This window comes from Dendrobates tinctorius, unplaced genomic scaffold (assembly GCF_039654945.1).
Source record: "Dendrobates tinctorius isolate UK_male_01 unplaced genomic scaffold, ASM3965494v1 ptg000199l, whole genome shotgun sequence".
Lineage (NCBI taxonomy): Eukaryota > Metazoa > Chordata > Amphibia > Anura > Dendrobatidae > Dendrobates > Dendrobates tinctorius.
The window spans coordinates 500,005-525,378 of record NW_027361866.1 but is presented as its reverse complement, the minus strand read 5'-3'; the positions used below and the strand labels follow the sequence as shown (position 1 = coordinate 525,378).

At 41.6% G+C, this 25,374-nt stretch overlaps 1 protein-coding gene and 1 long non-coding RNA gene across 2 annotated transcripts in view; both read right to left on the bottom strand.

The window, feature by feature from the left end:
- The window catches only part of UNC80 (unc-80 homolog, NALCN channel complex subunit), a 38,220-nt gene extending 15,620 nt beyond the window's left edge, over positions 1-22,600 (bottom strand). Inside the window, exons 1-5 of the mRNA XM_073553280.1 lie at positions 22,417-22,600; positions 20,897-21,081; positions 20,278-20,443; positions 13,696-13,875; positions 13,021-13,046 (exon numbers count right to left, since the gene is read on the bottom strand). Coding sequence (XP_073409381.1) covers positions 13,021-13,046; positions 13,696-13,875; positions 20,278-20,443; positions 20,897-21,081; positions 22,417-22,585 — 726 coding nt within the window. The 5' untranslated portion in view covers positions 22,586-22,600. The remainder of the gene's footprint in view (positions 1-13,020; positions 13,047-13,695; positions 13,876-20,277; positions 20,444-20,896; positions 21,082-22,416) is intronic.
- Positions 22,601-22,757: 157 nt separating this feature from the next.
- On the bottom strand, positions 22,758-23,488 carry LOC141056730 (uncharacterized). Its single transcript, XR_012221912.1, has 3 exons — positions 23,369-23,488; positions 23,047-23,172; positions 22,758-22,914 (listed from the first exon to the last, which is right to left on the bottom strand). It is a non-coding gene; the product is annotated as an uncharacterized lncRNA (long non-coding RNA).
- Positions 23,489-25,374: the final 1,886 nt, after the last annotated feature.

Here is a 25,374-nt window from a genome sequence, read left to right as displayed (position 1 = left end):
CCGTGTATGTCTGGCCACCATAGAAGATGCAATTAGCTGATTGGTCGAGGTGTCAGAACCCCACATTCTGATATTTATGATTTATCCTATGGACAGGCCATCATTATCTAAGTCTTGGAAAACCCCTTAAATAAACAGAGCAAGCACTGGGAAAAGATAACTGAGGAAAATCAGTGAAGCTTAATTGGGTTATCTCACAAAAACATAAGGATAGCTGATGAATGAATGAAAGCTAGGGGTTCTACTTCAGGGATTCACAGAATCTTTCAAAAGTCCCCAGTTTGGAGGAGTTTGAATGTAAAGGTGGTCAATCATATATGTCACCACTCTAGTCAACAAATGCAGATACACTAGGTGGTATTTTTCTGAGATAATCCCTTTAATGTTTGTCCAATTCTCTCAGTCACCTTCTAGCCAGTGCTTTCTCTTTTTAATAAAGGGGTTTTCCAAGACATAAACATTGATAACCTGTTCATAGGATAGGTCATCAATACCAGATAGTGGGGTAAACACCCGGCACATATACAATCAGCTGTTTGCATCTCTCTTGTGGCGGCTGGATGTACACGGTGTAAGAGCTGGAACAGCAGATCTCTGTGCACTGTGTACGAGCCTTAGGCACTGCAGCTCAGCACCCAATGGAGTGATAGCTGAGGCTATGTTGTCCTGTGTAAGGGCAGGATAGTATCCCCATACAGGACAGCATAGTCTGATGACACATCTCTCTCCAATGAGAGGTGAACTTAGGTTTCACTCTATTATTAGTGCAAACTGCACAAAATACTGTGATGTTAGGCTAGTGAGAGCTATGAAGGAGTGCAATAGAGATCAAGTCCCCTTTCTTACTCATGAATGTCAGGATCACCGATCCACAACTAATCCTGTACAATCATGCAGGAGATAATTAAAATGATATCAATGAAGATTCATTATTAGTCCCATACAACAAACCCCAAAGATAACTTCACACTTACAAGTCGGGTTAGGAGATGAAAATGTTGCGCAAGCATAAGTGCCCTGTGCTGTCCAACCACATGTTATCTTCAATTCCCCTGGATCTTATACTCGTGTAAGATACTGGGAAAGAACAAGGCAATGTCTGTGTAATATATTATTACAACATAATGCATAAGCAATAGAAGGTATTTGTTTGGATATTTTGTACTTCTTCACTCATGTAATGACTGGAGTCACCACAATGTTCATCCTGAATCTAAAAGTTAATTGTTGTGCAAAAATGGGGTCACATTAAGGTACATCATAGTGTCCCATTCATGGGAAAAGTCTGCTGAAAGTTATGGGGATAATGATGGTCAATGTGTTACTATCACAACAAAGACAATGACATTAGAGACCCTCAGTCTAATTGTCTTACTCTTATTATGTTGTTAGCCCACCTGTATGCTTCTATGCACTTTTTACAACCAAGTGCCAAATTATTATTATTTCTAGCATCCTATACAGTACGGTTGAAACTTATGGTCACCAGCTATATTAGAAAAGCAGCTATTGAGCAGATAGTGCTTCTGTCATTAGAACATGTATGTTCATGATTATATAAAAGTATAACCTTTATTTTACTACGGATAAAAAATTAGACATAACAAATCTGCTACAAGAAAATAGGTGATGCTGCCTTTGGGATTAGATATTGTCTTACATGCTGCACAATAGTAGGAATCTGATAATGGCAGAACCATCTGTTTGCTACATGTTGCCTTTTATAAATGCCAGTCAATTAGCACAGCACATGCAGTATGTATATAGCATAAGCACAGAAAAAGCGCAGCATTTAGGGTGCTATAAAGCACTGAAGCTATAGGAACAAAAGCCAAAAGTATAGTATTTGACATTACGCACTAGAATAAATTATATGTATAAGGAGATTTACTTTACAAAATAAAACAACTGATAGAACAAATGATAGAGGTAAGCAGATGAAATGTCAGGCGATCATGAAATACATCTGGACAGATAAGAAATGATCGATGCCTGAACACAGAACTTTACAGAGAAAATCAGACTGAACATTTTATTAGCACTTTTGTACAGTATTAACACATCGCTCCAATTACTCCACCATTGAAATGAAGACCATCCAGTTAACTCTTCATGGATGACTTCATCCTCTGTGTAGCACTTACCTGTCTCAGACCTCTCTTCCTTCCCAATGGTGGTTGAATGAGAAGGTTCTGATGACCAGGCTCACTCTGCACACTGGCTACCCTGTTGAGTGTTAACAGCATTAACATATGGAATGCACACACATGAGAAGGAAGTATGGTGGATGTCCACAACAAAGACAAAAAGGTTCGGGATTGAGTGAGTAGTAAAAGTTATGTACTATTAGCATATTAGTTGAATAAGATATCCAGACAGCTATCAACTACTGATACTTCTTCTGCAAGTACTGTAAGATCAATTTATGTCACCATCAGACCATCAAAGTTGGTTGGTGAACATGATTTTTTTTTTTCATATTATCAGGAACAAACATTTTCAGTATCATGAGGAAAAGCTAAATCTAAAGCTGGCCATACACTTCAGCTCAGAGGTACACAACTTTTTATTGGTCCTAAGGCCACATTGTCAGGTTAAAACATCCTCGATGGTCGCAACTAAACTTGAATTCTTGGTGGTAATGCGTTCTGAGACATTTATGGCATATGGATTGAATATTCCATAAATGTCTAATAGGTACTGGCTCTATTTTTAGGATTATCACCTATGAGAAGGATAGAGATTCCCATCTACCCTGTTTGCAATGCACAAAAGAAAAGATTATGGATGTATGCAACTATCTCCATAATAATGTATGTACAATGCTGAATCTGCCAAGTGGTTCCCTCCTCCCATATACTGCAGTGAATATACTGTAGGAGCACTCGTGCATGGCTACTTCTTCACCTCATCTACGGTACTTTTAAGCCAGCACTGCTCATCCACTAGCTTAGCCTTGCGGCAATAGTATGTATCCTAATGATCAATGAAATAGTCTTGGTGGTGCTCAACGACAATAGAACAGTCTAAGAAATAACATCTTAAAAGGAATATGATTGCGGCACTTGCCAAATCTTCTTTTATTTGAAGTCCTATTCTTGTGCATCAAACAAAAGACCTTCATTCACTGAGTGCCACAACTCAATTCCTTTTAAGATGTCTACTCCTTTCGGTGCTACATATATAGGTCAGAATTCTGTCCTTCTGCCATAATATGGGTATCCCAGAAATGGCCACACAGTGACTATTAATACTTAGCCATCTATTTTGTTGTTACTTCCCCCTCCTCTCCATGCACATGGAAAATACTGTACATATGAGCAGCCACCAACATCCGCATGTCTGTGACCAAAGAGTTTCAGGGATACGCAGTAGTGATTGAGAGCCACCCAAGTTTGTTTGTAGGTTGTGCAATGATGCTTTATATAGTTGTTGACTGAACACTCATTCAGCCAGCTATTCCACTTGACCCTGAGCTGAACATATATTCGTTCTATAAGCTGATGGCAGACATCTTTGATAGTGTCTTCTATCCTTTACAACACAAGGATAGGCCATGTTGAAATCAAATATGTCTCATCCTTAATTTCCCCAATATCGGCCACCAGCAGAGTGTCAGAACACTGCCATACAGATTAGATGGAAGGCTGGTTCTGCTAATATTTATCTAACGTATACCTATGAGGTAAAGAGAGGCCAGACATTAATTCATCTGTATTAATGCCCACAAACAGATGTCTAATTAAATGACTTTGTTATTAACATTTTTCTTGTCTCAATGTCAACATGAGTTAGTAGTGGTATAATGAACAATGGGGCAGAGTTATGAAAACTGTCTTAGCCGCCTGGAACAATCAATCACAGCTTTCATTTTTCGAGAACACAATAAGAAACTAAACTTGTGCTGTGATTGTTTTCTACGGCCAAGAAAGACAGTTTATTCTTCAAATAATTTGATGATTTACCCCCCCAAACAATTTGATTAATAATAATTTTGGTAACTTTTTTGTAGTCAGAATAAAGTCCACTATTCTAGATTTCTACATGGTTTTTGAGTGTTTTTTTGTGTGCGAATTTATGCTCACTTGGCCAAAAGGACATTTGGCCAACTTTTGGAAGAGAATGTCTGGATGTCAATTAATATTACAATTTCATGCCAATGATGCTTAATGGGGTTGAGGTCAGGGCTCTGTGGAAGCCACGTGAGTTGCTATACACAAAACTTGTCAAACCATGTTTATATGGGTATCGCTTTGTGCACAGATTTCAATAAAGGCAGGATATGGTATGTTAAAATCAAACATTATCTTGATACAGGCAATTAAAACCCTGCAGTTTTTCCATACTCTAACAGAAGGATGGTAAACTCTGCTCTAGCCTCTGGTACAGTGTTTCTTCCTTACACCAACACAAACAACATAAGTTTACTGATGGGAACGAATTGTAAATTTCGCTAGTGGCTAAAATGTATATTCAGATTGCTATTGGTCTACAGATCTGTATATCTACTGTATATACATCTAAATATACAGATATATATCATATATTTATGAGATATATATATATCTGTATATATCTAATAAATATTTTTCACCGCCTCCAAAGAAGGCACGTGCTCAACCCTCGGCAGGCAAGGTTATGCACACAGTATTTTGGGACCAGCACGGAGTTGTATTGATGGATTTCCTAGCAAAGGGTACCATGATCACTGGGGCATACTATGCTTCACTGCTGCAGAAATTGCGGGAGGCCATCAAAACCAAGAGATGTGGCATGCTCACCAAAGGTATCCGCCTTCTGCAAGAAAATGTATCAGTTGAAAACTCACATGTTGCCCAAATGGAAGCATGCTCCTGTGGCTTTGAAATTCTACCACATCCCCACTATTCACCCGACCTCGCACCATCGAACTTCCACCTCTTTCCAACAATTAAGTTATTTTTGAAGGACAAGCATTTTCCAGATGATGAGACTCTGATTTCCGAAGTCATAACGTGGCTTTTGGAGCAACCTGTCGACTTCTACAAGCGAGGTGATTACAGTTGCTTAAGGAGATGGGAGAAGTGTGTGTTCGTAGGTGCCACCTATGTAGAGAAAGACTAATAACTGTGCCAAGTTTCATTGCTCTCAGTCAACAGGGAGTGGGTCAGGGGAAATCTTTGATGAACGCCCCTCGTAGTTAATTTATTTTAGCTATGGTCCTCATATCTATGCAAAATGTTTTCCCACAAATTACATTGATGATGACATATTATTAGATCTGAGGTCTGATTTCTGGGACCACAGATTCATAGATGGATTGTTACACTATCACTTCTGTACAGAATGTTTTAGGAACAAACCAGAGGATATTTTAACCAACAATATTAGGGATGGAAAAAATGGACTTGTTCAATACCACTTGTATCATATCTACAGTTCAGTCTTCATTTGCTCTGTTTACACAATTTTACCAAGCACGTTTGATGTAAATGCCAGCAAATTATGCAACTATATACATCAAACGTATAGACCTGACCTCATACAAGTGCATACCATTAACTCATTATGAAAATTAGTTAACTGCATAGTATACATTGTCTTGCTTGATCTCTATAAATTGAAAAATAAAGGTGTCCAAATTATGTTTTCTTCCTTAAGTTTCAGGAAAGCCACGACACCACAACAGCAGATTGTTGGTAAAAAACTTGTTCTTTATTCGATATCAATTACAAAATAAAAGCAGGAAGACACTGCAGGCAACGTTTGGGCCATAACTGGTCTTTACCAAGCCCAGAGAAGAATTCATACTTTTGTTTTGTAATTGATATGGAATAAAGAACAAGTTTCTTACCAAGAATTTACATCAAACGTGCTTGGTAAAATGGTGTAAACAGAGCAAATGAAGACTGAACCACCGCTCCATTCATTCTCTGTGAGATTCATGGAAAAAGCTATCAATCAGCAGAAGGAGGACGAGGCTATCCTGCTGCTCATGAATAGGGTGAGATGTGCTGCAACTAATAGTGAATTTTTGAAAAGTAGTGCAGAAAAAAAAGTGACCCATGATAGAATTAGTGTCTTTGACTTTATTTTAAGAGTGAGTATGGCAGCATAAACCTGATGACAGATTTCCTTATGATTAGTATATCATCTATAGTTACTAAAATACGGTATTAATTGTGATAATACTAACATATGTTGACAAGAATATTTATATAACATGTAATAAATGAAGGCAAAGATATCACAGTGATCACTAACTTTAGCTTTGTATTATTTCTGAAATTGACGAGGCTCAGGAACTAAGAAAAGTTTTCCCCATATCCTCTACACAATAATGGTGGAGAAATTGCGGTTAGCTTCTAGAAATAGTAGATGTTGGTTATTTTAATTTTGATAAACATAGGAAGAGAAAATATGGCAACAACTGAATATACAAATTATTTTGCTTCCTCTGCAGTATGATACTGATGTGTCTCATTGCTCTTGATAACACACCGCCTGCAACAATTCAATGATAGCATAGCATGGATCACTTTGTATTGGTGCACTAGCTGTTAATGGCTGCTCTGGCTGGTTATTGTAAGCAAAAGCACCAAGTGTTATTTTTGCACCAGGGGCCCTATTAGGTTGGTTCAGTAATATCACTAAATACTTCCGTTTATGGCATAACATAACTGCTGAGTACATTCAGATGCCCACATTGTACCCTTGCTTGTGCACAGAAGTGTTATGGAGGTATTCTTCACTGCTGTCAGGAGTGAACATGATACCACACAAAAAGCACTACTACGTATAGAGCACTTCATACTCTTCTGGGTGCAGTGTTCAAGAGGCTTAAAGGGACTCTGTCAGCACAGGATGACTGTTCAAACCAACTCCCGCTGCTTGGCACATCATGGCGGGCCAATCATTTACATACACTTTCCCACCTGCTTGGTTTCCATTTATCTCCACCCTTCTCTGGCCCTATGAAGCCAGAGAAGATGGGGGATGTAGATTGAAGGAAAACAAGCAGGTGGGAGGGTGTATTCCCAAGCGACTGGACTTAGTTTGAACAGTCATCCTGTGCTGACAAAGTCCCTTTAAAGAGGACCTGTCATCAGGTTGCAAGTGGCGGGTTTTGGCTCACATTTTACTCTCCCGAGTATACAATTTTTTTATTTTTTAAATCGTCCATATAGTGCCGGAGATATGAGCCTTTTTATTTGGTGCAAATTTTTATTGGTCTTTACTGAGGGGGGTGGGTCTCACAGAGTAGCTATGTAGAGCAGTCTAATTGCACCCCCCCAGAGAATCCTGTGAACCATGCCCCTTGGTAAAGACCATAAAAATGTCCACTAAATAAAAATGTCCTATATCTTTGGAACCGTAAGGCGGATACTAAAAAAAGAAAGGAATACTAAGAGGAGTAGCAGAAACAGACCACTTTTGACCTGGTGACATTCTTTAAAGCACCACTCCAGTGTTTTGTTTTTCAGTGCTGGAGTGGTGCTACTAAACTCTGGTCCCTGCCCCCTGACTTATACTTAACTTTTAGTGGAGCCACTAAGTTCCGGCGGTGCCATCTTGTGACCACAGCTTCAGAGAGGTAATGGTCAATCTCAATGCAAGTCTATGAGAGCCAGAAGGAGGATCTCATAGACTTGTAATGAGTTGTAACCGCCAGCTTGAGCGATCCGGCAGGTCACAAACTGCCTGAGACTGATGGGCGCAGCTGTGATAGGAGACAAAGACGGCGGCTGGTAAGTATCAGACTAGGTGCAGGGACCTTATATTGGAAGCACCACTCCAGCCCTGCAATAAAAAAATGCTGGAGTGGTGCTTTAAGGTACTGTACATCATGTGCACAGTGTGTGCCATATTGCGAAGGTATTATACCCTACTGCATCTGGTACAGAATATGTTGCCCCATGGAGGCATTGTACAGTTCAATATAGAGGACACTATTGGTTCATATCGTTTGAACTTGTTTGGTCAGATCCCGTCGGCTCTGTGCCTATCTAGGTTCTTTCTTTACAATCACAGTTAATACAGGTTATGTCTATAACTTCTTTTTTTTTTTTACATGGAACTGGTTTAACCCTCGTCTTATACAGTATGTACACTGAGGAGCTCTCGATCTGTCTTCTAAGTCACTAAACAGAGGAATTACACATTAGTAACAATGACAATGAAGAAATGACAATGAGATACGGACTATATTCTAATAAACTTGATAGAGCTATAGACAATGACCACTAACCATTTTACTACCACAAGCTCTCTCAGCTTCTCCTTTGCTTCAGGGGGAATTAATAACTGAAATTTTGCAAATCATCATTCACTGAACTGGAATTACTTAACATGCAACCATTTTGCACACAAATGTCCAGAATGCTTAGATTTTAAAACATTTCAATATCCTTGATTGAGACATTTTTCAAGCTCTTTTTTTACTCTTTATATGAAGATGTTAGCTTTCGAAATGTTTTTTTTTTCAAAAGTCACTGTTACATTGTTTTAGATTGGATTCACACGTTGCTGTTTTTTCAAAGTAAAATGCTTTTACAGTTTTTGTTGCACTTTTTTTCTTTGCCAAAGCCAGTAGTGGATCCAGAGAGAAGGGAAGGTACAAGTTCTTCCTTTACATTCTACCTAAAAATTGCCACAAAAACTGTGATGTTTTGGCTAAAATGCTGTGTGTGAAACCACCTTAAGGAGATGTCTCTAGTCTTTATTCATTGACCCCTGGTAAGGAACAGGTGAGAGATAAAACACTTCTACACACACACACTGTATACACACTGTACTGGCTCACAATTGTGAAATGTGCAGGTTTCTCTGTGCTTTCTATTTCCATGTCAAGTTCAAGAGTAATCATCTGTTTGATGTTGACGAGTGCATAAATCGGACTTGTGCTTATTTTAAATCGGATAGCAGACAGACAGGACACTGACCCATGTAATTCAAAAGTTTTGTTCAGATGAACGATTTTTTTTCTCGGTCTTAAAAGCCGAAGGAAAAAAAAAATCACAAAAGACTACTTTCTGTATTTGATTTAGTACATTTTTTATGTACAAAAGAGAAAAAAAATTATGGCACTCACCGTTCTGTCGTGAAAATTCTTTATTGATTAAAAGGCACTGGCACAGGAGGAATGTACAGAGAGTGGACGTCGGCCGTTTCACACACTTGCGCTTCAAGGACCCGTTGAAGCGCAAGTGCGTGAAACGGCCGTCGTCCACTCTCTGTACGTTCCTCCCGTGCCAATGCCTTTTAATCAATAAAGAATTTTCATGACAGAACGGTGAGTGCCATCACTTTTTTTCTCTTTTATACATAATCAGATTACATGTTTGCTTTTCTGGATTGAGCACCCGTTCGGATGGTAGTTGGCGGTCGGTCCAGGTGTGTGATTTTGGACTTGAATAGCAGTCATGGAACTGCTTAGGGGTTAAGGAGCAGTGCCAAATCTTCTGTCTCTTCTATTTATTTTGTTTAGTACATTTTTTAGTGTAGATGTATGAAAACGGATGGCGCACAGATGTCACACGGACATCACACCGATGTCACACGGACTTAAAAAATGGACACACCGATGGCACACAGATGAAAAAATAGAATGAAAATTGATTGAAAATTGCCAGAGTTTTCTGAATGAGACGATTCTTCTTACTCTCGTCTGCAGCCGGCCTTCTACTTATTTTGACAATGATAGCAGATATCCTATAGTTAGTTTGATATCCTTTGATTGTAATATCTTTTCAAATCTAAAATTTGTCCAAGAGGACCTGTCATTTGCCATAAATATGTATTTTTTTATCTGGTGTAAATTATACTGTTTTTCTGAATTTGCTATTTGCTTTTTATTCCTGCGCCTCTTCATTCGTGAGACAGGACATCCTCTTCCCTGTATGCAAATAGAGTATTATTAACAAAGTAGGCATGGTCCTCACAAAGACTGCCATACAGAAGAGGTGAAGACCACGCTTCCTTGGCAAAAAAGATTTCATTTATATTCATTGGTTCAAATGGTCCTTGGTTCGAGTTTCCTGCGGGTACGCCTGTTTCCTCTCACACTCTAAATAGGGACATTGATGAAGATGTCTGTAAAGTGCTGTGGCATGAATGGCGCTATTTAAGTGAGTAAAAGTGAGTAAAAACTGTTAAAGTTCTGTAGAATCTTATATTGCTTCTTGAAGAGCGATATAACCCAGAGTAGTCGTCTCTGCCAGAAGCAAATTGCTACACCAAGAAGAAGGATCTGAAAATAAACCTCCTCAGACAGGCATTGATTACTCAATGAACACCTTCAAGTATTGGGGGCTTACATTTATAGCAACAGATAGAACTGCACCTTTCATGACCAGCCAGAATGGGGCATGGAGAGAATAATGGAGAAACAGATTAAGAGGGAGGGGATGGCTTCTGGCTTTAAAAGCTGGCCTCCATCCTCTCTCTACTTCCTACATCACAATGACAGACAGATAGCATTCATACCTAGACAGGCTGATCTCGCCATCACGCCCATGGGAGTCGTCAAGAACATTAGGTTCGCTGCAGGAGGGGGAGGGAGATGAAGCATTGAAGGGAAAGAAAAAGCAAACAGAAAACAAAACAAAAAAAGAAAATATGCATGCAAAAATATAAAAACTCAAATATGTATACAAATGAACTGAACAAAAGTACAAAACAACAGCAAATCATCTACGGTTCTTGGCATTCTGCACTTAAAAAATTACAAGAGTGGGGCAGAGAGAGCTCGATGGGGGAAGGGAAAATGCACTGCCAAAAATGAAATTGAGGAGAAACAGGAGATAAGGAGGAGGAGCAAGAGCTTATGGTTCATGACCTGGAGATTAAAGCAGCAGTACTAGTGGAAGATTCCAGAATTAGGCTTCTGTCAGGGAAATTATCAGCTGATCCATGTTGCCCGAGCAATGGCTGCAGCATGAATCGGAGATCTGCTCCAGCAATGAAAGCATCTGTTTTACTCTGAAACAATGGGGTGCCTTCAAAATACGGAAGCACAGCTCAGTGAGAGTTGGCAAGCCAGCTTTTCCATGCCTACACAGCTACACTGAAAGGTCTCTCACATAGGGAGAGAGCTGTCAGTGTTATTGAGTGGGCAAGGAGAAGATGGCGGGACCAACCTCCTGGACTACCCTTCCTAGTCACCTTGTCCTTGTACGCACCTTTAACTATGTTTTTTTTCTCTGCAGAGATATCATACATTAATCATTAATCCCCAATCGTGCTCAATGACAGACTGGGGGCCCCTGGGTCTATCGGAGAACCTGACCACATCGACTTTTAATTGACTTATAATCTTTGTATTTATCATAACACACACATGGCATATAAAAAATAGGGTTTAATACATTTGTGATTCCACCCACAAGAAAAAAAAAAACTAGAAGCAAGAGATTTGCTTCTGAGTCAACTCCACGTGATGTTGTTTTCTGCTGGCTGGACCTTGGAAGTCTGGTTCCATCAGGAGATCCTCTCCATATTGAGTAGAGAGGGAGTGTGTTTTTATATAAAGGATTGGGTGGCTCTTGACATCAACGATGACACTATTGTATGATTGGGAAATAGCATTTTTAATAACTACCAACTTGTAATGACTATGAGTCTTCCACATCTTTGCTTCTTCATGTTTAATGTTCATGGTGCCAAACTAATCATCCTTTATATTGGGATCCAGGAGGAACAAAATTCATATTTATCAAAGTCATACCATTCTATAATGCCACAAACACTTAAAATGTCCCCACAGTATAACTAGAAGACATATATCAGTTGTTTATTACTTTTTTTATTTGGACAACTGACGACTAGGAATTCAATATACATGAATATGGATAAGTTCACATGACCACATTTTGGGTAAAAATGATGTCTGTGTGCTAAAGCAAACAGCACTCGTACCAATGTTACTCAGTGGGGCTGTTCAGATGAGTGTTTTTTTTTTCTTTCACAGACCGAATCTGCGAGAGAAAAAAAATCACAGCATACACTAGTGTCTTCCGTATGTCGGAGGTGACTCACCTATTCAAGTCTATGAGTGCGTATAAGTTGCAATTCATTAACATTGAAAGCTGTATTTAGTCATGTAAATGTTTAATAACTTCTTCTGCATAAAAACAGATTGTAAGCGGATGAAAAATTAGAAAAAAAATTGTCTAACCTTTCTGGATGACACTCAGATGACTTTTTCATATGCTCGTTCTTTTAAAGTGGCTTCACAATAACGCTAGTTCTGCTGCTTTAATCACACATTTTTGGTCTTGGAAATCATGACCATGTACCGTAAATTCAATGGAAAGCACCAAAATGGTGTAGATCGAATCAGACACAATCGACCATTGAAGTGCTCCCTTTTTTCAATTATACAAAAAATATTGCTGCTACAGTATATGACATACAAAGCGAGAATCACTTTGTAACATTAGGTGGGTGCTGCTGGATCATTTCACCTCAATATGCCAGGTTTCACAATCAGCCAATTTAACAACATCTAACAGTCATGGACAAAGTAAATGGAATACAGAAACAAATCTAATCATGTAACGATTATATATGTTATTAAAGTCAGAATATTATGGTATGTAGCTGATTAATGACTACAAATAATACTGATTTTAATATCATAAATCTCTGGGCTTAACCATTATTTGCCAACTGTGGTCTAAAAAAACCCCTGTGCAATTATCTGAATCAGCCAGACTAAAACAGGAAACCTAATCCAATAGTAATGGACTTCTAGCTTCTCGTACTGCCACCTGTCAGGAGTTGACTTGATTTGTAATAAAAGACATTTGCTTATGATTTGATGCATTGTGATACCTATCAAACAGCTGCTAAGTGTATCTAAAGTGTAAGGATAAGCTAAATTGTTTGGGCTCTTGACACCATGTGATGGATGGACAGCACAGTTTACCTTTGGCTGGGAAGCATGCCACCCTCAGCCTGGGGAACAGACAAGCTGGATTTGTGACTGGAGAAACGTCTTCTACCAATGGCACTCAAGAGGTACGCATCCTGCTCACTTACCACACTGGGCATGCTCACTGAGTCATCTGCAATCAAACAGTTTATAGTTTTAGATTTTCAATATGAATTTTACATTTGGAGATGAGAGATTAATTTTAAAGAGGTATTCTCATCTTGGACATTTATGTCACTTCCACAGAATGTGACACAAAAGTCTGATATATGCAGGTATCTTTTAGAAATCAAATCTTGAGAACAAAGTCCCACCTCACACCACCAAACACAGAGAGGTGTTCACGCATGTGTCCGTTCACTTGCACTAGTGTTCTGAAATTTGCAGGGCATGCTTGACTGACTTTTCTTGGGGTCCCCATAAATTGTACGGAGGGCGTTGTGCATGCGTGGCCACTTCTGCTTTCCTAGTGATATGAGGTGGAGCCATGATCACGAGATAGGTGTGAGTACCATAGGAGGAACATACATTCATTGTACATTTGTTGCATATCTTGCCATAAAAACAAGGTGGAAAACCCCTTGAAGACAAATGTATCAATCAGTATTTTCAACCACATACTCAGAAGCATCAAAAAAACAAGATAACACACATCTCCCAGATGTACATGAGTTGACGGGAGAAACATTGACTCAAAAAACTCAGTATAGCCTTCATCAAAGAGATCAACGTTTGGAGCAGATTGCCTGGTTATGTTCTTTTTCCATCCATCGTATACTTACTTTCTTCTTCTTCCTCATCCGTACGACTTAATGTGTCCTGAGAGGCTTGCTGTGAGTGCTCACTGTCCTGTTCCCAGACAGTTCCCGTTCCTGTATTGGAGCGAGACATTGTGGCTAAACTCAATCGATAAGCTGAGCTGCAGGTGCCAACAGTGCTGATGGATGTCTTCCCTTGGTATGCTGCAACATAAAGATGTAGTTGCATAGGTGAATGAAAATTTCTGCCCTGTTCACACTACAGCTAGGCTCATTTTTGACTGTTTTTGTTTTTTAATGGCAAATACAATGTAAACTGCAGCCCTATCCTTTTTGTGAAAAAAAAAACCTGCTGAAAATGATGGGCCTACATATTAATGGGATCTGTCAGAACCAATTTAATAGTAGATCAGTCATGGCTGCTTTAATAACATATTCATTGACAGAAATGTGAATAAAGCTCTATTCTAAGGCAGGTTTCCCAAATTCATTTCCGAGTATGAAGCGCTATGTCCATTCTGGCTGCAGGCCTCCTGACCCAAACTCAAAAGCCTCCTATCTGTCTGAGGTTCTTGAGTTTGGGTTAGAAGAACTGCAGCCGGTCTGCAACCTAAATAAGTTCAGGATATAAATTAAAAAAATCCTCCTCAGAACTGTTCCTCAACATACAGTCCTCTGTTTCCAAATACAGACAGCCCTCTCATGCCCTCTCATGCCCTCTCCTGCTCCCACCTGCTAACACTTTCTCTGCTCCTCCTCACTGCTGGTGATATTGCTCCAAATCCTGGTCCTCCTCACCACATTCCAACACTCACTTCTACCTCCCATCCACTCTCTATCACAACTTTCCGTAACCTGTCTAACCTTATACCCATTCACCCGGCCACCACTTCCCCAGTCCCAACTAACAGGATCTCTATGGAACGCCCGCTCTGTCTGCAACAAACTTTACTACATCCACGATCTTTTCATTACTAACTAACTTTCGCCATAACTGAAATCTGGCTCACTCCCTCTGACACAGCATCTCCTGCTGCACTTTGATATGGAGGATTCCACCTTTCCCACACCTCCCGCCCCAGCAACAAGCATGGCTTAGGAGTTCATTTTCTCTTGTCAGATAACTGCTCCTTCACCCAAATCCCACTGACACCCTCCGTTACCCTCTCTTCCTTTGAGGTGCACTCTGTGCGCATCTACTCCCCCTCCAACCTCTAACTGGCTCTCATTTACCATCCCCCCAGGGCCAGCCACCACCCTCTTTGACCACTTCACCACCTGGCTACTTCATTTCCTTTCTGCTGACATAACCACTATCATCTTGGGCGACTTCAACATCCCCATTGACACTTCCCTCTCAGCTGCCACTAAGCTTCTATCTCTCACTTCCTCCTTCAGCTACACTCAATGGTCTTCTGCAGCCACTCACAAAGTTGGCCACACACTGGATCTCATTTTCACCCGCCTCTACTCTATATCACCTCTCTAACTCACTGCTTCCTTTTTCTGACCACAACCTACTTATATTCTCTTTCCTCTTCTCTCCAGGTCTACAATTCCCCACCCTACAAACTTGCACACCCCTGCAGAAATCTTAAACAACTCAAACTACACTCACTGTATGAATCCCTTCTCCCCTTGCAGACGTAAATTCACTACACAATGCAGATGCCACTGCTGCTCTATATAACACCGCAATAGCTGCAGCTTTGGAATCGATTGACCCTCTCACCCATACCAAAGCTTGAAAAATCAAAAGAGTGCCCTGGCACACCAGCCTCACCAAAGAACTGAGACAGGCTTCCAGGATTGCTGAGTGTAGATGGAGAAGATCCCACTCCAACGAGGACTTCATCGCATTCAAACAGTCCCTCACTACTTTCAAGACTACACTTGCCACAGCTAAAAAAACCTACTTCTCATCTCTCATATCCTCCCTGTCTCACAAGCGTAAACAGCTATTCAACACCTTCAATTCTCTCCTCCATCCCCCAGCACCTCCTCCCTCTCCACTTATCTCAGCTGAAGACTTTGCCTCATTCTTCAAACAGAAGATTGATAACATCAGATACAGTTTTGGTCGACAACACCCAGAGCCCTTCCTCCTAACTGCCCAGCCCTCCTCCTCCAAAACCAACTTCTCTACCATTACAGAAGATCGACTCTCCACTCTATTCTTAAGATCACATCTACCACCTGTGCACTTGACCTGATCCCATTCCACTTCATCCCATACCTCACCACATTCTTCATCCCAACCCTAACTGATTTCTTCAACCTATCACTAACAACTGGTGTTTTCCCCTCAAGCTTCAAACATGCCTCAATCATACCTATCCTCAAAAATCGATCTCTTGACCCATCCTCTGTATCTAGCTATCGCCCCATATCACTTCTCCTCCATGCCTCAAAACTACTGAAACAACATGTCTATCTTGAACTATCTACCCACCTCTCTTCCTGCTCCCTCTTCGACCCCTTACATTCTGGCTTCCAGCCATACCACTCCACTGAAACTGCCCTAAATAAGGTCACCAATGACCTATTAACCGCCAAGGCCAAGAGACACTACTCTGTCCTCCTCCTCCAGGACCTGTCCTCTGCCTTTGACACAGTGGACCAGTCCCTATTACTACAAACCCTCTCATCTCTTGGCATCACAGACTTGGCCCTATCTTGGATCTTGTCATACCTAACAGACTAGACATTCACCGTCTCCCACTCGCACACCACCTCCTCACTTCGCCCCCTATCTGTCGGAGTCCCGCAAGGTTCAGTCCTAGGGCCCTTGCTCTTCTCCATTTACACCTTCGGCCTGTTACAGCTCATAGAATCTCACAGCTTTCAGTGTCACCTCTATGCTGATGACACACAGATCTACATCTCTGGACCAGATGTCACATCCACTGGCGTAGCGTGGGGGGGCGGTCCGCCCCAGGCGGCATGTGTGTGGGGGCAGCGCGGCAGCAGCAATTCCACCATGCAGTGCAGTGCAGCGGCGGGCAGGGAGCGATGCGATCACGGCAGCTCCGCTGCCTGCAAGAGTGAATAGCAGGAACGGAGCGGCAAGGGTCCGTCCTGCTTCCTGCCCGGAGGCCGCGCTTCCTGTTTCACACAGAGGAGCGCCGCTGAATGACGTCATCATTCAGCGGCCGCTGCTGTGTGAGGGAGGAAGCGCTGGCGATGCTGCGGACAGGTGAGAGGAGAGAGGTGGTGTCTTGTGTGTATGTATGTGTGTATGTATGTATGTATGTCTCTGTGTGTGTATGTCTGTGTGTATGTCTGTGTGTATGATGGAGCAGGCAGTGATGGGAGTGATGGTCTAGAAGGCAGTGATGGGGTGAAGGAGCAGACAATGATGGGGGTGATGGAGAAGGCAGTGATGGGGTGATGGAGCAGGCAGTGATGGGGGTGATGGAGCAGGCAGTGATGGGGGTGATGGAGCAGGCAGTGATGGGGTGATGGAGCAGGCAGTGATGGGGTGATGGAGCAGACAATGATGGGGTGATGGAGCAGGCAGTGATGGGGTGATGGAGCAGACAATGATGGGGTGATGGAGCAGGCAGTGATGGGGTGATGGAGCAGACAATGATGGGGTGATGGAGCAGGCAGTGATGGGGTGATGGAGCAGGCAATGAGGGGAGTGATGGGGGTGATGGAGCAGGCAATGATGGGGTGATGGAGCAGACAATTATGGGAGTGATGGAGCAGGCAGTGATGGGGTGATGGAGCAGACAATGATGGGAGTGATGGGGGTGATGGAGCAGGCAATGATGGGGGTGATGGAGCAGGCAGTGATGGGGTGATGGAGAAGGCAGTGATGGGGTGATGGAGAAGGCAGTGATGGGGTGATGGAGAAGGCAATGATGGGAGTGATGGGGTGATGGAGCAGGCAATGATGGGGGTGATGGAGCAGGCAGTGATGGGGTGATGGGGAGAAGGCAGTGATGGGGTGATGGAGAAGGCAGTGATGGGGAGAAGACAATGATGGGGTGATGGTCGAGAGGGCAATGATGGGGTTGTGGGTGAGAATGCAATGATGGTGGTGGTGGAAAGGGCAATAAATGGGGGTGGTGGAGGAGGAGGAAATGATGGAGGTGGTGGAATGGGCAATGATGGGAGTGGTGGGGGAGAAAGCAAAGATAGTGGTGGAGAAGAAAATGATGGAGGTGGGGGAGAGGACAATAATGGGATGTGAGGGGAGGAGGACAATGAGGGGTGTGGGGGATTGGGATATACATAATAAAGGAGACTATGTAATATATACCTGTATGTGTGTGTGTGTGGCTATATAACATCAATAATCTATATATATATGTATATATACACACACATGTAGCTTTGACGCCATAAAAGGAGGGGGGCCCGGACACATTTCTTGCACAGGGACCCCAAGCTGTCAGTGTCCGCCCCCTGTCCACCAAAATAATTTGTACTTTCTGTTTTTTTTTCTGTCACATTATTAAAAATTAGTATTAAAAAAAGCCATTAGGTCTTCATCCAGCATCATCAAGCTAATACATACATATAGAGAACTGCAAGAAGTTGAAAGTCTAGAAATTTAGAAATAATAGCAGAGTTAGTAGCAGACTAAAAATTAGATCTTTGAGTGTAGTGTGGGCTCCTCGGATGCTTCCGAATTATCAACGACCAAAGGGGCGGCAAATTTTTCGACCGCCCCGGGCGCCACAAACAGTTGCTACGCCACTGGTCACATCCCTACTAACCTGAATCCCATAATGTCTGTCTGCTATTTCATCCTTCTTCTCCGCTGGATTTCTAAAACTTAATATGGACAAAACAGAGTTCATCATCTTTCCCCCATCTCACTCCCCAATGGATCTATCCATTAAAGAAAATGGCTGCTCACTCTCCCCAGTCCCACAATCTCGCTGCCTCGGGGTAATCCTTGACACTGATCTCTCTTTCAAACCACATATCCAAGCTCTTTCCACTTCCTGCCGACTTCAACTCAAAAATATTTCACAGGTCCGTACATTCCTCAACCAAAAATCTGCAAAAACCCTAGTCCATGCCCTCATCATCTCCTGACTTGACTACTGCAACCTCCTGCTCTGTGGCCTCTCCTCTAACACTCTCGCACCCCTCCAATCTGTTCTAAACTCTGCTGCAAGACTAATCCACTTGTCCCCCCTCTATTCCCCAGCCTCTCCCCTCTCCCAATCCCTGCACTGGCTCCCAATTAACCAAAGAATCCAGTTCCAAACCCTAACCATGACATACAAAGCCATCCACAACCTGTATCATTCATATATCTGTGAACTCGTCACCCTGTGCTTACCTGCAGGCAACCTCCGATCCTCACAAGATCTCCTTCTCTACTCCCCTCTTATCTCTTCTTCCCACAATCGGATACAAGATTTCTCCCATGCATCACCCCTACTCTGGAACTCTCTACCACAATATATCAGACTCTCGCCTACCATGGAAACTTTCAAAAGAAACCTGAGGACCTACCTCTTCTGACAAGCCTACAACCTGCAGTAACCACCGACCAAGGTTCTGGACAACCAGCTCTACCCTCACCTACTGTATCCTCACACATCACTTGTAGATTGTGAGCCCTCGCGGTCAGGGTCCTTTCTCCTCCTGTAGCCGTCGTGACTTGTATTGTTTCAGATTACTGTACTTGTTTTTATTATGTAAACCCCTACTCCCGTGTAAAGCACCATGGAATAAATGGCGCTATAATAAATAATAATAATTTAATTCAAATTATGTAACATAGAGAACAAATTATCAGCCAAATGTTTTTACTTATGTGCGATCATTGGAAAGAACAATGCAAGGTATGCGGTATTATATATCCTTAGTTGGAATGACCGAATGGGTTCGGATAAGGTGTTATCCGAGCATGCTCAGGTGCTATCCGAGTATCTTAGGCTTGCTCGACTAATATGTTCGATTCCCCGTGGCTGCATGTCTTGTTGCTGTTAGACAGCAGAAACACATGAAGGGATTGCCTAACAAACAGGCAATCCCCCCCGTGTGTAGTGGTTGTCTAACCAGCCCCGAGACATGCAGCCGCATGGACTCGTACATATTATTTGAGAATACACAAGATACTCGGATAGCACCTGAGCATGCTCGGATAACACCTTATCCGAACCCGTTCGCTCATCATTAATCCTTAGTATTATATATTTTTGTATGATTGATACTGTACTAGAGAAATACCGTAACAATATTTTTATCAATCAGACAGCACGGCAGCTCAGTGGGGTTCTGGGTGAAAATTAGATTCAGCGTTGACATTTGCAAGGAGTTTGTATTATCAGTGAGTTTTTGCATATGAAAAATATAATGATAAAGAAGAATAAAAAGGACTAAGTTTAATGGTTAGTTTTCTTGAGCACAGGAATTGATGTGAGCAATGGTGGTCTCTGTACACTACTGCAAAATTTGTTGGCAGCATTTAAACGATGGGATGAAATCTAATTATTTTTCTGGGTGTATTTCCAGCCTATATTATCCTCAGCCATCATGGTCAAGAAACAAATATGAACTTGAAAATAAGGGGAAAATAATAAAGGTTATTTCTTTAGTTTATATGAAAGAAAAGGACCTGTGACTCCCATCCTGTACCTGATCCACTATGTACGGCCTCCTTCAGGATCTTCAGTTCACTGTTAAATTCATTGATGAGAGAGCTTTTGCACAATGGCCGTGGGATGAAGCGCCGCTCTAGTTGGTCTGCTATGTGTTGGCGTGCACTTAGCTCATCCTGGTTCTCTGCCGGCTGGGCCAACAGCTGTTGGGTAGGAGGTAAAAAGTCAATTGACAATTACGTAACATTACTAAGATTGCACACCAAGTACATTATACAATATACCACTAAAACTATTTTAGAATCTTTAAAAGTTTTGATATTTCTCTGTTTGAGTTGCCAGAATAAACCAATATTGTACTGAATGTGCTAGGGTCTAAAAAACATTTTAAAATATGATTCAACAATATTATGTGAAAATATACACTGTCTATTCACCTATTATCAATTTCTAAATAAATCATTAACCAGGAATATCTTCAATTTATAATAAAAAATGTACAGTGTGATTTATCCTTAAAATATCTACCTTATTTTTTTCTATTGCCTAGTCTTCAAGACTATCTCAGTTTTTTAGCACGCAAAAATTAAAGCACTTTATAAGTATAAATGGTTCTTTTTGCTTCATAAACACCATCATATAAGGAAAAAACCAACCTTGCACTGGATGAAGGGTCTCAAGAGTACAAATATTGGGATCCTTGTTCTTACAACGAAATCTAGGAAGTCCCATAGAGCTAAACCACCAACTTTCCTGAGGGCCATCTCTTTCACTTGTAGGCTAAGCTGATACCATTCACACCCCAGCTGTCGTTCAAAGCAGACCAAAATAACCTTCAGAGCTGGGAAGTAATGACAGAAGTGGAGCGTATAATAATAGAATAGAGACAAAAACACATACATAACCAACAATACAAGTGCTTCTTCTTGGGTCACAATTCCATTTAATGAAGGACTTCTGTCAGTAAAAGTATTTTATGTTCCCCAAAGACTACTAGATATCTGTCCAACCATAATGATCTCTTACAAAATGACATTATATTAGTTACTAAACATATCGTTTTCTGGGTGGGTTATGGCATCCACTGCCCAGGACATGAATAGGTGGCCTGCAAGTAACATCCTTAAAGAAAAACTGACAGATTCCCCATGTCACCCAAACCACCACCATGCATTTATTTCTACCTTTATATCCATCCTAACAAGTCCTATTCATTTCTTCATCTGCCAAAAATCAATTTTATAGCTGCGGTGGCGATATAATTAGTGGGTCACTAGTCAGCTCACTAATCATCACTCCCTTGTGGGTGTGAGTAACAAGATTTGCAACAGCAGCGCCACCGTCGGCTCTTCCCAAATTTCAACCTTGCTGACAATTTGCAGTAAGCCGGATGTACTCACGCCAGCTTCATTGGTGCACTGTGTACACCTAGGGAGGCAGCAGTGACGCAAGACTTAGCTGTTACCGTTGGCTTTGCAAATCTCTCAGCTGGCTCTGTCCTGTGTCACCACTGCATCCTTGAGCATGTGCACTGCGCCTATGGAGCTTGGGTCTGTACATCCACCTTACATTTTATATGGTTTGTGGCCAATGTGAACATGTGTTTATGTCCTGCATGTGTACCAACTCAAGTCAAGCTTAATTTTTGTGTTTTATCCACGTTACATAGTAAGGTTTGCAAAGATCCGGAGGTGAAGCCACTCTTGCAAATCATGTTACTCACATCCACTAAATAGCATATCGCCACCTCAGTTATAAAATTGATTTCTGGTATACGTAGCAATCAATAAGGCAATAAAATAGATTTGTTAGAGACGGTATAAAGGTAGCAATAAATACATGGTGGCGGTTTGGAGGATCTGGGTAAGCTGTCAGATTCCCTTTATTTCAGAGTTGAAGAGTGAGGTCAACCCTTTCAAAAGATGAATTATGACTTTTTGCATAAAGCGCCACTTCAAATTTTGTCTAATCCTGTTTCCCATAGCACAATTTCAATTTGTCAGGGAGTTTAAAAAAGTCTAAAGGGGTTTACCAATCTGTAATCAAGTTTATGGGTAAGAATTTGTCAATTTTTTCAGAAACATTTATATCAGTCAGCAATGCATGTGAAAACCAAATGTAGCAAATGCAGAATGCTGATAGTTGAGTAGCAGAGCCCTACACATCAGAACCTTACCAAGATAGGCAGCTTGACTTGTGGAGTCAGCAAGTCCTTCCCTTCGCAGATCTTTCCCGGCATCTCCTAAGGTGGAGCTGTGAGCCGGTGAGCTTTCCAGCATGAAGTTCTTACTGCGGGAAGTACTAATAATACGAGGAGGAAGAACGATATTTATCACAGTCTGCATCAGCAAAAAAACCTCAGGCTGCTCCAACCAGAGACTATCTGTGGGGACACAACATAATGAGAAAAGTTGAGATGGACGAGTCAAGAATGTGAAGTAGAGCTTGAATTTATAGTGTTATAAAGGCGGGGTGACATTAGTCTCCTGCTGTAGCATTCATGTTGCTTGGTTCGATGAATTTATTTTCTGTGTTCATTATTATTCAAACCTTTGCTTCCCGATCCTACTGTTAGCACAAAGGGAATGAGCAGGTTGAGCAGCATCCCTTCCCTCCTCTCCAGGTTAGTGAAAGGTGAGATCACGTGGCTCAGTGGGAAGTCATCTTTTAATGCCTACATGGCAAACAAACAAACATAAATTTGACATAAACTGTCTGCACTTACAGATACAAGATTTAAAACAAAAGTTGTTTTAGAAAAAGAAAAATGTCTTTATAATGTTAGAGGATGAAATGTTTGTCCAACCTGTATCTGCAGGGCCACCAGCCTGACAACAGCTGCGCTAAAGGGCAGTGGAGGGGAGAGATATGGGCTGAGATGGAGCAGGGGCAATCCATCTGCAACACTAGATGGCCCCACCACACCCATAACCTGCAATGGAATCAAGTGAAGATAAGTAAGTTATAAGACACCTAGCACATGAGAGAACAGCTCAAATATTAGATGGCAAAAATCTGGTTACTTCTCCACAGGCAGCTCCATGTAGCATGCAGGATTTAACACAGACACGGGGTCAGACACCAATGCAGCAACAGATCAGAAGACCCCATGGTTCCGTCGTACTCACCAGATTCACACAAACATTGATCAGAGACCTAAGGTGAGGCAGGAAGGAAATGATTGGCTGCCTCTGAAGTGTCAAACAAACCCCCTCTATCAAATTGCTCGCAGGTTCCCACTCAACCTGTCGCCTGCAATACAACAGGAAGCAAGGTTAGGGAAAAAACTGTACAAGTAACTGATGGACTTGAAATGGCGATCCTATGGTCAATTCATCTTCTATATTCATAATTTATTAAGATCTATTTGCAGCTAAGGAACTGCGAGAAGATAACAAAATTCACATTTAAACAACACTACTTATTCTGGTACACATATACAATTTGTGCACAGTTATTAGGCTAGTATTTGGACCAAATCATCATTTTTATGCAGTTTTTCCAACTCTGTGCTGTATGAACTTGAATTTTTATTGGATGAAGCAGATCAGGTGATGTGTATTTCTGTAACGAGGGAGGATGCAGCCTAAGGGTATGTGCACACGTTGCGGTATACAGAGTGGCGCTGTAATCGTGCACTGGCTCTGACAGACACTGGTTATACATTGCTGTTAGTCAGGGTTGATGGCGCAGTTACAGCGGCCGCTCTGTATTCTCAGAGCGTGACTGAACCAATGCCATCCCCATTCCCTATGACTGAATATCAAATGATGACGGGGAGAATAAACATAATTTTCTCCCTGCTGCATTCGAAGACGGGCAGGTTTGAGTACATAGGAGAGGTGCCATTTTGAGAGGTATTTTTTCATCTCCCAAGGCTTATTAATAAGGGGTTGTTCAGTAGTGGATGACCCTTTTATGTGCATATCCTATATTCTACAGTACTATTGTTTGTCAGGTATCATGTCCCAGTGAAACACCAACTCTAAGGCTAAGTGCACACGTACTTTTTTGTCCTGCGGATTTTTCCGCGCAGATTTTAAGAAATCCGCAGGTCAAATGACCTGCATTTTTCCTGCGGATTTCTTCCTGTTTTTTAGCGGTTTTCTTGCGGTTTTTGTGCGATTTTCAACTGCGGTTTTCCTCCTGCGGATTTGGAGAATGGAGCAGGTGGAAAACCGCACAAAAGAAGTGACATGCTGCTTTTTTTGTACCGCACTAAAACCGCACGGAAAAAAATGCAGCGTGTGCACAGCGGTTTTTTTTTTCCATTGATTTACAAGCTACTGTAAATCACACTGCGGATCTGCAGCATTTCTGCGCGTTAAAATACGCTGTGGATCCGCAGGAAATATGCATTGTGTGCACATGGCCTGAAGCTTTTTTCGTGCTTGCATTGTAACAGAATTGTGACAGCATTTCTTGACTATTTTTTTTTTCAAATTGATACCAAGAACCTCCTGGACCCTATTTACTTACCGCCTCCTAACATCTTTGGCAAACAGTTGATTTTGCAAAAGAAAGATATAACCAGTTCATCATTGTGGGGAAATGTTGTATTAGGCCGGGCTCAGACTTGCGAAAAACTCGCACGAGTCTCGCATCTCAATACCCGGCACTGCCGCCAGCCCTCGGGACTGGAGTGTGCGGCTGTATAGAAAGACATGCAGCTGCACACTCCGGTCCCGAGTGCCGGCGGCAGTGTCAGGTATTGAGTTGCGAGACTCGTGCGAGTTTCTCGCAAGTGTAACCCTGGCCTTTCATGTAGACTCTTTAGATAAAACACACATACTCAGATTGTCTCTACATTCTGGTTCATTGAAAAAAATTTCTGAGAAGTAATCTCGTAAGAGGATCCATTTAGTGAAATCCATTATATCAAGTCCAGGTTCTGATATTTTTTATGACAGATATAAGGCCAGGTTCTGATATTTTTTATGACAGATATAAAACTGCAGATTATTCTTGTGAAAAATTATTGGACAAATGGCATAAAAAAATTCAGCAAATTGAACCATCACTGTATCTCTGCACCAGAGCAAGCTGTATAATGACACGGTCCCAGCAATTCTTCCTAATGGAGCCTCCAACGAAAAGTGTAAACCGAGCCCTACACAGTTACTAACCTTTTTAT